General features: G+C 31.3%; 1 protein-coding gene and 1 long non-coding RNA gene across 2 annotated transcripts; one reads left to right on the forward strand and one right to left on the reverse strand.

Annotated features, from left to right (window-relative positions):
• Positions 1-7,260: 7,260 nt before the first annotated feature.
• LOC132803888 (uncharacterized) lies at positions 7,261-8,021 on the reverse strand. Its single transcript, XR_009639141.1, has 2 exons — positions 7,620-8,021; positions 7,261-7,481 (listed from the first exon to the last, which is right to left on the reverse strand). It is a non-coding gene; the product is annotated as an uncharacterized LOC132803888 (long non-coding RNA).
• A 202-nt stretch (positions 8,022-8,223) lies between these two features.
• Positions 8,224-10,985, forward strand: LOC107410612 (low-temperature-induced cysteine proteinase). Its single transcript, XM_048476014.2, has 5 exons — positions 8,224-8,852; positions 9,484-9,716; positions 9,839-9,976; positions 10,080-10,574; positions 10,671-10,985. Exons 1-5 carry the CDS (start codon positions 8,366-8,368, stop codon positions 10,812-10,814), a joined length of 1,497 nt encoding a protein of 498 aa, XP_048331971.2. The 5' UTR covers positions 8,224-8,365; the 3' UTR covers positions 10,815-10,985.
• The last annotated feature ends 2,057 nt before the right edge of the window (positions 10,986-13,042 follow it).

Here is a 13,042-nt window from a genome sequence, read left to right on the forward strand (position 1 = left end):
GTAAAATTCAGACATTTAAATCAATCATGCAGAAATCGAAACCAGCACATTAAACACTTATCTTCACTTATTGGCAGTCCAACCATAGAACAAAAGGGCAAATAAGCTCTAATACCATGATTGATTACTACCAATACCAAAATTTTTAGCTATAATAGCTTAAAGGATAACTAATTGTTGCTGATGTGGCAGTAAAACCTGATTTATGAGATGACGAAACATCAGTTTTTTAGTTGACTGTTTTGCTGACCTGTACATGTCTCTAGTCACAATTAGAAACATGCGAGATAGAAAGAAGCATGTGAAAGAGATATAAAATATCTTAAGCTCTAAGCTAGATGCGAGCTTTTGTTTTATGTTTCTTCTTTCTATAGGGCTAAATAGGGGAGGTTGTTGGGGTGGCAGAACCAGATGTGTATGCTTGTATTCTTCTCTCATATTAATAAATTTGGCCTCTCGTTTTCTAGCATGTGGACGTAGATTATGCATCAGATAATCTAACCACGTTAAATCCTGGTATATTTCTAACTTATTCTTCTTTTCATCCATATTTTCCGGTGTATTCTTTTCATCCATGTTTATGCTGTTGGTTTGAGAGACAAGCAACAGCATGTACAGCTTAAATAAAGAATAAGCATGAACTACTTAAATCATAATGATTGGACATTTTATCAAAATATAAATGCATCTCACCAGAACAATGAAATTGCAACCACTCAAAGTTGCTTCAAAAACCATAGTCCCACAGCACCAGTAGTGCTGTGTGACATGCAAAATCCTCCACCTTATTGCTGGTTGATCTATGAACCAGAAGCAGAGCAACTATGTAACTGATTTTTGTCACCAATAGGAGGAAAACAAACTGACCTCTTGAAACAAAAGTTGCATGTTGCTCCCACATGATCTTGGAGGAAGGTGTGCTCCAAAATAATTCTACCCCGCTTTTTTATTTTAGAAGACAATTAGGATTTTGAGTGGAGCAAATCCTAATGCGAGCCGAATTAAGAAGGCCTGTTAAATCATATAACCCACAATACACAGTGAGCACAAATTCGTGAATGGGCCCATAGAAAATAAATTGTAATATGTAAAAGTCTGATTGAAATTTTACCATGTCAGAATGACAAATTCTCTAATTGAAAAATAAATGAAAAGAAAACAAGCAAGCATATCTCAACTCAAAGGATTGGAGCAAATTAATGTATCTTGTAAAAGAGCATAATAAACTATCATTGTCTTTTTTTACCCCCAAGTTACCCCTTGTTTGGTCCAATGATAAAGTTTATGTCTCTTTTTTTTTTTTTTTTTTTTTTTTTTTCATCTTCTCTACCTTATTATACCTTATTACGTGGAATTTGTTTACTTTAAATGCTTGTTGGTGTTAGTTTAATAGTTTGTCGTGTATCTAAGATAATTCTAAATTTGTAGGAAATTATGTTTTAAAGTAAGCAACTATGACAGTTGCAATTGCTTATTTTAAAACATATTTCCCTATAAATTTATATATATTAAGATGCTAATGAATTAAGTATATGTATAAGTAGCTTATTAACTGAGTCAACCTTATTTGACAATTCTAACTAATATTAACTGACTTTTGAAATAATCAAACTATATACAAAAAAAAAATTGAAAACTGAAATGAGCATTGTTTTACAAACATCTTGAAATTGTTTTCAATTTGATGTTTATATATATTTTTTCCTCTTTAATCTTGTAATTAGTTTCTTTAATCTTTTATTTTAGGTGAAGAGTTAACTAAGATTTAAAGCACATACTAATTATACATAACTAATGACAAAAAGAAAACCATTTATCACAATGAGCATTATTTTATAAACATTAATTTTGAAATGGTTTTCAATTTGAAGTTTATGATTTTGTTTCCTTTTACCATTGTAATTAGTTTCTTTAAGCATTTTTTTTTTTTTTGGGTGAAAAGTCTAATTATCATTTATAGCACACATTAATCATACACAACTAAAGTTCAAACTTCTCTAAAAAATTGAAAATAAAAAAACCAATAATATAAATATTACCAAGTGAGCACTACCATTCATAGACTTAACGCAGTTGTAAAAACCATTGAAAATACACTTAAAAGCCCCTACTCCCTACTTGTAATGAGTTATAATGTTGACCAAAAAACCGTGCCCACTTGTTTGGTAACCTTTATGTGTTTTTTTTTTTTTTTTTTCATTCATTTTTGTTTGAGAGACCAAGCATATATGAATTATAAATAACCATCTTTTGATAAAAAGAAAAACATTTATCAAACATCATTTTGTAGACAATTTGAAATGGTTTTTAATTCAGTCTTTCTAAGTTTTTTTGTTCCTTTAATCTTTCTAGCTAGTTTCTTTAAGTTTGTTTTTAGATATGAACAGCTTAACTATCATTTAAAGCATACATCAATTAGACACAACTAAAGTAAGACCTCCAAAAAAACCAATAGAAAAGCAAATACAAAAACATTACCAAATGAGCAAAAAATGTATTTGATAACATAATTAATACCAAAAGTGCCACAGATACCAAATGGTTTATCAAAATGTTTACTAAATGATATGATGTTGATGATGTGTTGTTATTTGACAAATAAACATAATCTAGAAATGAATAAGTGAGCCAAAATACCTCAAGACAAATCTCACATCATTTGGTAAACTATTTGATGACTTTAATACTGTTAAACTAATGTCTGAAATATAAGAAAACTGTCATTGTCTTATATGCAATTTCAAAAATGCCGCAGCAGAGATCAAATGTTAAGATTTGACTCACAACATGGAGCATATAAGTACGGACAAATAAAATATAATTTAAATAAAGATGATTGAATTGAAATTCAAAACAAACTAATAAAATAATATTATATCATTTGATATATTATTTGTTAAACTATTCATAACTCTTGCATTATCAAATTAATAATTGAAATGTAAGAATACCATCATTGTCTTATACGTAATTTCATAAATGCCATAGGAGTCAAATTTAAGATTTGATTCGCAACATAGAGCATAGAGGTGAGGGCAAATAAGGCACTCAATTAAAATTTGGAAATAAACAACAGAAGAAGAAACATCCTCTATTTGAAAATCTTTGATTTATTATTCAAGCCAATTATTAATTATAGAATAAAAGAAACCAAGGAGTACTTTGTCTTATATCAAACATTTGAAAGAGTTAAGATTATATATTAGTACTTAATAAAATAAAATAAACAGATCAAATCAAAAACAGTATAATTACTCAAAACGGTATGACTATTCATAGACCAAACACACATATATTGACTGTACTAAAATCACTAATTTTCAAAAGCAGAATTGTGATCTTGTTCGAAATGTTTAAGAGAATAAACAAAACAATAGAGTAACGTGACAGTGGCCAAAAACTAGTAGCAAAACAAAAAAACTATAAAAAGGGGAACATTTTGTTTAGACGTGAAAGAAAAAAGGGGAAGGGAAAGCACCGAGCCAATGGAAAAATGCCATGTTCAATGACCAAAACGAAACAGCGTAAAAGACTAGTTTAGAAGTGGAAAGCCAACATTGAGAAGCAGAGGAAGCATACGAAACCAGCGGCTGAGAGAGAGAGAGGGAGACGAGCGCCGGCCAAACCAACGACAACGGGTACAAATCCCATATTTTAGCTTCAACTTGTACAAATCGATTTGAAGTGGAACTTTTAAAGTACACCCCCACTTGAGAAACCATCAAATCTTTTACCCTTTTTTCTTAATTTCTTCTCTTTGCACCCTCCGTTTGCCTTTGCACCCCCCTTCCTTTGCCCTTAGCTTTCGCTTTCCCATTATCCTTTCGTAGTCGGTGGTCGGTACTCCCCACCCTACTAGGAAAAGTAAAACAGGATCTGTTTTTTATTTTTATTTTATTTTTTAAAAAAAATTTTATTATTACTGTTCAATAATCATCAATTAAATCATAATTTAAATAACTAATATTAAAACGTTTATTTTTAAAATTTTAAAATAAAAAATATTTCAATTAAATTTATTATATAATAATTATCATTAATGATCACAAATATCAAAATTAAAAAAAAAAATTGGGAGTTAGCTTTTATTTTATTTTTATTTTTATTTTTGGGGTGCTATTCCAGAGTAATAGTGCAATCATTCCCTTGGTATAGCTTGTTCTATACGGAATTAGATCTCTATACGTATACTTTTTGGTGATACCCTCTATACATGTACTATTTTTATAGGTTAATGGTCATCCAAATCTTTTATTAAATTTTTTTATCCCAAATGATGTTGGCAGTTTGATTGATATTGATTGAGAAATTACTAATAATGTATCCAAGATTTGACAAACAATTCTCATACCCCTTAGTTTATAATATATTTTAATGCTTAATTGAATGAAAAATTGATAAATAAATTTGTTAATTTTAACGTTATTGATTCTTATTAAGATAAAAAACCATTATTGATATTTATAATTTGAAACCATTTTTAATTTTTAAAAAAAAAACATTATTTTTCCACATCATTTCAATTATAATCTATTATCATATTTTAAAAAATAAATTTCATTTTTATTATTTTCGATAAGTAAAAAAAAAAAAAAGAATAGAAAAAGGGAAAAAATAGTATAATACGTATTTGAAGAATAAAAGTAGAATATATCTATATTTATTTCACGAATACAAATTTTAATTTTTTTTTCCTTTTTATTTTTATTATTATTATTATTATTATTTTGTGGCAGGAAGTATAACATTCCAAAAGGACAAAGAAAAAGTACAAAAATCAAAATTTTGAGTGAAAACTTAAAATTCCAGTTTTTACGTACGGTACGGGTAAAAATGGTCCCTTAGGAAGCGTCTCCCTTTTAGCGAAAGTAGATACATCATCCCCACTAAATTAAAGAAAAGAATTTGATGAGTTACACGGCATCATCTAAATAGGGTAGGCGACTAGAGGATCCAGATGTCATTTCTTTGCCACCTACACGCTGTGTGTGGGTTGTGGCATGCCCAGCCACTTGAGCTGCCACAGGGTGGGTTGTTTGCCACCTACACTTATGCTGTCATTCTTGGCGTGGAAAAAACTGGGAGCCTAACATCATATACAAACAATCATACCACACCACCCCCACTACCACCACGGCACCAACAAGCTTTTCTTTTCAGACCAGCTTTGCATTGTAGCATGGCAAATGCAACCTCACAGGAAGAAAAAATAAATAAATAAATAAAAAGGATTTTTTCATAAATTTTTAATATGTAATGAAAAAATGATTGATATAATTTTAGGCTAATTGATATAATTTAATATTTAATATTTTTAATATGAATTTTTTATTTTTAAAATTCTATTTCTAATCATGTTCTATGATAAAAAAATTAAATATTTTATTTAAAATCTCAACTAATATATTTTCACACCCTTTTTCTGTCTCTTTCATGCTTTACATTGGTAATTTTTTAAACGAAGATTCTCATTTTTATTGATGAGATAAAATTTTGAGAATACAAGATCCATATCCATTTGTTGGAGTTTGTGATCAAGGTATGTTAGCTTTGTTTTTATAGGAAACTCTTAGCTAACTACACTCGGTATTTATATTTTTGTTTTATTTTAAAGAGCTTTGGGATGTCCTATTATGTAAAAAGTTAATTAAACCATATATAATTCACGTAAAGAGTAACTTCATAAATTGGACTTTGACTGTCGTAAAAAATTCTTACCGATTTCCAAGTAGTTTACAATTTCATAAAAAAATAATATTAATATTAATAATAATAAACAAATAAAGCAAACAAACACGTGTACTATGGAAGTTGAATTACCATTTATTTTATGGAAGTTGAATTATCATTTATTTTAAAAACTAATGAAAAACAAATTTTCATTTTGATTAGGACAGCTCCACCGTTGAAAAGATATGTAAGAATTTTTGAGAGAGAGAGAGAGGGAGGGAAAACATATATATATATATATATATTAATAATACATTTTTTAATAGAATATCAAATAATATGAACAAACAAGAAAATGTTTAAAATGAAAAATATTAATGCAATACAATTTCAAGTTCCAACAATCCCAGCAAATCTATATATATATATATATATATAAAGAATTCAGGGAAGAAAAAGTCGCCAACTTTAGGAAAATGTCGGCGAAAATATCGAATGTCGACGAGCTTCGACACCAATAGTAGGGGAAAAAATGTCGCCGATATCAGAGCCTCTCTCTTTTGTTTTTTTGGGTTTTTTATTATGATTTTGTGGCCTTTAAATGGGTTTTGGAAGAAGAGGCTTCTAAAACTTACGGGTTTAGAAAATGCCTGTAAAAAACAAAGGAACCATCGAGAGAGAGAGAGAGAGAGAGAGAGAGAGAGAGAGAGAGAGAGAGAGAGAGAGAGAGAGAGAGAGAGAGAGAGAAAAAAAAAAAAAAGAGGATGAATGGGTGACCGGCGGTGACAAGCTGAAGAAATGCCGCTGGTGTGACTCACAAACAGAAAACAAAGGAACCATAGAGAGAGAGAGAGAGAGAGAGGATGGATGAGTGGGTGACAGACGGTGCAACGTGAAGAAATGCTAAAATGGTTTGCTTTGCATATTTTAATATTAAAATGTTATTATTTAAATTTTCAATTTTAAAATACATTATAATGAATATTTTATATTTTTAATTTAGTGCAGATTATTAATTTAATACATATTAATTTAGTTATTATCATAAAATTTTTCAATATTAATAAAAAAATTATGATCAAGATGATTCCTATAATTTAATAAAATATAGAACATTTAATTAAGTTTGATGGTAACTCATACTTCATTATTATATTAGAAATTAAAAATTATAACTATTACAATTATAAAAGATTCAATTAATACCAAAATTAAAATTATAAAACTTAATATGATGTAATTATAAATTGAATATCTAAATTACACCAACTAAAAAATATCAAAATATAATTAGCATTATCATTTAGTAGGACATAAATAAAATTTTCAATTATGTAAATTATCGTAATAATATAACTAATAATTTATAATTACATATGTATATAATACGTTTTAAAATATTTATTAGATGTCTAATAAATATTATATTTTTTTATTTATAATAATTTATAATATTTATAAATTATTTTATTTTAATTAATATATTTTTCTATTATTTTATTATATTAATTATCATATATATATATATATATATTACAAATTAAATATTTATAATTTTTTTAATTTTATCGATATAGATAAAGAATTATCCTATATGGTTGCCGAGAAAATATCGGCAAACAATTGTGATATACCAAAAACAATAGAACTGTTAACTCAAATTTAATCAACCTAAAATCAAGAGAACAGATGAAAGATAAAAACAACAGGTCCAACTCATATCCCAAATAAAATGCAATCTTCTAAGCAAAGCACACACTATCAAGTGGCTGGCAAGCAGATCTGGCGAAAGTGACAGTTCCGACGGTGATCTGCAACGACGATAAATAAACAACGTTATGAAGGGGAAAGTAAAGTAAAAAGGAAGAACAACAAGTGGGTGTTTTAAATTCCAATGAGGGAAGGAAAAACCAAAAAAAAAAAAAAAAAAAGGAGAGAGAGAGTTGTACGGATTTTACGGGGAAAGTAATGCGATCTGGACGTAGGAGAGAGAGAAAGGGAGAAAGAGCCGGAGAGCTTTTTCCTTTTATTAGTTTGTTTATTTTCTTTTGTTTATTTATTTATTTATTTTATTTTTAAGGGTAGATTTTATTTATTATTTTTGTAAGCACATCAATTAAGGATTGATGAATGTAGCATAGCTCTCCATAAAGCTGGGCCGAAGTGCACTTTGTTTTGGAATGTCAAATTGTCAATGAACTAGGTGATCCATTTTCTAGGCCCAACATGCTTGCCTTCGCTGTCTTCGTATTCCTTTCAAGAATACATTTGACATGAATGGTTTGACTGGTAGGCCTTTACGGCTCCCTCCTACCTGCTCTTCTTCAACTCTCAAGTCAAAGGGTCTGAAACAGCTGACGGGTAGCTACCACCAACGAACTTTGGTAATACAAGATTTGAACGAATCCAAGTACCCACCGCAGTACGCTTTTCTAGTTATTATTAGGCTAATTTCTAACTACCAAGAAAGCCCTCTGTTCTAGTTTTCAATAACGATCATTTTCCATGTTGTTTTCGTCCATTTCGTGCCCAATCTTTCTCAAAGTTTAAAATTATAGAGAGCGGAAATAGTTAGATAAAAGGTTTTTGAGCTGACTGGTAGGCTTGGTCATTTGGTTAGTTCTTGTGTTCCAGCTTATATACATTAGGATGAAGGTAGACCAAACATCAAATCTTGGCCACCTGGTTGTAGAAAATGGATTCCCTGAAAATCGAGTTTTCCATCCTTTTCTTCATCTGGGCATCACTTACATGCTTATCTTCCAGCCTCTCTAGCGAATACTCTATAATAGGTCATGAACTGGACCGGTTTCCTTCAGAAGAGGGAGTGGTTGAGCTTTTCGAACTATGGAAGCAGAAGCACAGCAAGGTATACAAGCATTCAGAAGAAGCAGAGCGGAGGTTTCAGAATTTCAAGAAGAACCTCAAGTATGTATTGGAGAAGAATGCACAGAGAAGTTCATCCATTGCTCATAGGGTGGGGTTGAATAGGTTTGCTGATATGAGCAACGAGGAGTTCAAGAATGTTTATTTGTCAAGTGTGAAAAAGCCCATCAACAAAATGAGGAATTCTAATCTCAAAAGGAATATGCGGGGAAGAATTCAATCTTGTGATGCACCTTCAGCTTTGGATTGGAGGAAAAAAGGGGTTGTGACTGCTGTTAAGAACCAAGCAAGTTGTGGTAAGTTGAATTACTTTACTTTGTCAATGACTAAAGCTATTGAATTTTATTGTTTTGTAAGTTCAAATTCTTGATTTGTGGGAATGATTAATGATCTGTTTGATGCCGGGAATTAGATTAAACTCACTAGACAAACCTTGATTCTTTTTTACCTCTGTGGATTTATTGCCACTTATATATATATATATATATAGTAGTAAACAACACTAGTTTACTATTATAACAGTGAAAGCTACATAAATATACATACATATGTATAAATTTTTTTGTTCTCAAAGTATTAGCCCTTATTTGTTTTATTATCCAAAGACAAGGGCTAACGGTTGAGAAAAAATGAAGAAAAATAGCCATGGTCATGATCATAAAAGCATATATAGCGAGGGTGTTGACGTGTTGTTTTCCAATGTTGAATCTTCTTACTGTTATGTTCTTAGAACCTTATAATTTGGTAACTTGTATCTTTTCTTGTAGTACCCTGCAGCATGTCTCTATTCAAATTTCTTCCAAGCTACATAATAATTTGAATCCCAATCGTATATAAGAAGTTTAAAGAAATAATTCATAAAAATACACTCTTTGTAGCTAATTTTGGAGCCTGGCTGCTAATGATTTCTTATATTATGTGTCACAGGAAGTTGTTGGGCTTTCTCTTCGACTGGAGCCATCGAAGGAATAAATGCCATTGTAACTGGTGACCTTATAAGCCTTTCAGAACAAGAACTTGTGGATTGTGATACTACCAATGATGGATGTGAAGGAGGCTATATGGACTATGCTTTTGAATGGGTTATTAACAATGGTGGTATTGATTCAGAAGCTAATTACCCTTATACTGGTGTGGATGGTACCTGCAATACTGAAAAGGTAATAGGTTCCTCTGTTCTATTGCTAAACCTTTTTGTATTCCCATCCTTCATCTTAGTTTTTTATACATATGAATACTTTCAACACTACTTTTCTAGTTGATTTGTTCTTCTTTTAATCAGGAGGATACCAAAGTTGTCACCATTGATGGTTATCAAGATGTAGGTGATTCAGATAGTGACCTCTTGTGCGCCACTGTTCAGCAACCCATTAGTGTTGGCATGGATGGTTCTGCATTGGATTTTCAGCTTTACACTGGAGTAAGTTTACTAGCTTGCTTTTTTCCTCTTTGTTTTTCTTCCTACATGTTCTCTTTCGGAAATTAGAATCTAAAAAGATAACAACAATATGTGATCTGATCAGGGAATTTATGATGGTGATTGCTCGAACAATGTAGATGACATTGACCATGCTGTTTTGGTAGTGGGATATGGCTCGGAAGGTCATATAGATTATTGGATAGTGAAGAATTCATGGGGAACTAGTTGGGGAATTAATGGATACTTTTATATAAGAAGGAATACTAATATAACCAACGGGGTTTGTGCTATCAATGCCATGGCTTCCTATCCCACCAAAGAATCATCTTCACCATCTCCTTATCCATCACCAACAGGTCCTCCTCCACCGCCTCCTCCTCCACCACCACCACCACCTCCTTCTCCCTCACCAAGTGATTGTGGAGACTTTTCCTATTGTCCAAGTGATGAGACTTGCTGTTGCATTTTTGAATTCTATGATTTCTGCCTCATCTATGGTTGTTGTGAATATCAAAATGCGGTTTGTTGCACCGATACTGAATACTGCTGCCCAAGTGACTATCCCATTTGTGATGTTGAAGAAGGGCTATGCCTCAAGGTAGGAAATTCTACCATTCTTTTACTCAGGTATAGCATGATGTCTTTATTTTGGTCAAATTATGAAACTAATTTTCTTCACAATTTTGTTTTATAGAACTATGGAGACTACTTGGGAGTGGCGGCAAAGAAGCGAAAAATGGCAAAGCACAAGTTCCCATGGACCAAGCTAGAGGAAACAGAGAAGACACACCAACCCCTTCTGTGGAAGAGGAATCAGCAGTTTGCTGCATTGCGCTGAGAAAGAAATTGTGTTTCTGCTCTTTTTTTCTGAAGTTTGTATTTCTCTTGATATTTCTTTGAAGTAGGCACTATGTCATCATGCTTTGGACATATGTTATTATGGACATTGAACATGTCTTTTAAACAAAACCAGCAACTAAGATAAAGGAGAAGATGTGATTTTTCTCTACATGATTTCTCGTTGATCAGAGCTATATATGTTTGATTGGTTTTTATAAGCTTGTGAAAGAAAGTTAGTGTCCAGAGTTTGTCCAAGCACATTTGTAATACACCAGACACATATTAGTATTTTAAATAAATAACCTGCTCTAAAGTATACTTTTTCCCAACTTAAAAATAACATCTCTAAATCACCGGACAAGTACCTAAAACATAATTGTTTTTGGTATCCCAACATCACAATCCTTTAAATTGTGTTTGGTATATGAGAAAAGATAAGGAAAACGAGATATAAACAATGAATGCTAGTTTGATAAGCAAATCAATAAATATGCACTAGTTAGATATATATATATATATATATTAAATGCACTTCCTAATAGCATTTTCTGCTTATATATCATATACCACCATCCCATTGTCATGCTTTCAGATAACTAGAGAAAATCCATTTACACCCACAACCATAACTGTAAGCTCACCGTGATAAGATATATTTTTTCTGGTTTGGTAATTCTTATTTCAATTAGCTTTATCTTTAACTTGCCACAAAACAAAAACAAAAACAAACAAACAAACAAAAACAGAAATGGCCAGAACCAGAGATTCAGATAGGCCGAGGACATATTGGCCCATAACTTGCATGAAAGGGCCAAGGCATGGGCCATGAGGATATGGGAGTGGGAATGTTTTATGTGAGCCACCATAGCAAGAAAGAGAGGTTCAAATTTCTCGATAGGCTGGGCTGGCAGTAAATAGCGATTTTCTTTTTTGGGTAATTCTTTCTAGACGACCCAATTTTCTACGTCGTGTACAAAATTACTTAAAAAGCCCTTTTATTTTTATATTTTTTCTTTTTAAAAATTTTAATTTGCAATTTGGCTTTACAATATTCTATCATCTCTTTCTCATTGGGTCGTCCCAGAGGAGTCTTATATAACCAATTTTTTTTAATTATTTTTACAAATTTGGAAAATGGAATTTAAAATTTGGAAAGGAATGAATTATACAGTTATCAAATTTAAAAGAAAATTAGGAACAATTAATTTCCTTCCCAAATTTGATAACCAAAACTTTAGTAGAAGGATGCATTAAATTCAAAAAGAGGGAAAAGAAAATGGTCAAGAGGAGTTTTTGGTAGTTGTACATCAAATTGCAGTGTGGAAAGAAAACTTTGTCGTGTTAAAAGAAACACTTCCATTTTTTTTATTTTTTTTTTCTAGAACTAAAATTTTTCAGTATTATTGTTAAGCAAAGTCAAAGCAATCAATTGCAGTGTCATGAAAAATCCGTGAAACGGTTGGGCGTATGAATGTCATTTTAGTTTTATGAACGTATCTTCTCCATCTTCTCGTGTACCTCTTAATGCTAGCAGCAGCAGCGTTATCTATTACTTTTGTTGAGTGGGGAGAGAGAGAGACGCACTGTCAAAGGCCCACTCAACTAATCTTTGCAGAGCCTCTTCTCTCTCTCTTTCTCTCTCTCTCTCTGTCTGATCCTTTTTATTAGTTAAGACTAATTGTAAGAGGTACATTCAACCTAAGCACAGAGACATGTTTGTGCTAGAAAAAAGTTACTTCTCTATTAAGCTTTCATTTAATTAAAGAATTAATCTGTCTAGACTTTCTTCATTTCAGATAATTGAAAAGGAAATATTGCTAACTTAATTTGTTCAAATATGTAGTGCCAGTGTTATAATAATTATATAATCGGTGAAAATTATTTGGAATCTCGATATGAAGAGTTTCATTATTAATCGTTTAATTATGTGACACAGAAATGAGATGTGGTTGTAGATAGGAAATTTCCATGATGGATAAGGTAGGGTACATGGTCCGTTACTAGGTCCAAAATGTCCGGCAAGGTGGGCTCTGGCTTTTGCAGACCATTGGCTTTTCTTCCCCACTCAAGACAAGTGGTCCTTGGAACAAAGAAAGAAAGAAAGGAATATCTAAACCACAACCCACAAGCCACTTTTGATTGTATTTGTATAGAAAGTGTGTAGTACATATTTCATACATGAATACAAACTCATATGAATGCATAAATGTTCATGAAACAGACACG

The sequence above is a fragment of the Ziziphus jujuba genome, chromosome 1, assembly GCF_031755915.1.
Source record: "Ziziphus jujuba cultivar Dongzao chromosome 1, ASM3175591v1".
NCBI classification, from domain to species: Eukaryota; Viridiplantae; Streptophyta; class Magnoliopsida; order Rosales; family Rhamnaceae; genus Ziziphus; species Ziziphus jujuba.

What these genes read in the sequence shown, in the direction of transcription:
- LOC107410612 (XM_048476014.2), top strand. Translation starts at nt 8,366, where the DNA reads ATGGATTCCCTGAAAATCGAGTTTTCCATCCTTTTCTTCATCTGGGCA. An exon ending in TAAGAACCAAGCAAGTTGTG is followed by an intron (nt 8,853 to 9,483) that starts GTAAGTTGAATT and finishes TATGTGTCACAG; the next exon opens with GAAGTTGTTGGGCTTTCTCT. An exon ending in ATTTTCAGCTTTACACTGGA is followed by an intron (nt 9,977 to 10,079) that starts GTAAGTTTACTA and finishes TGATCTGATCAG; the next exon opens with GGAATTTATGATGGTGATTG.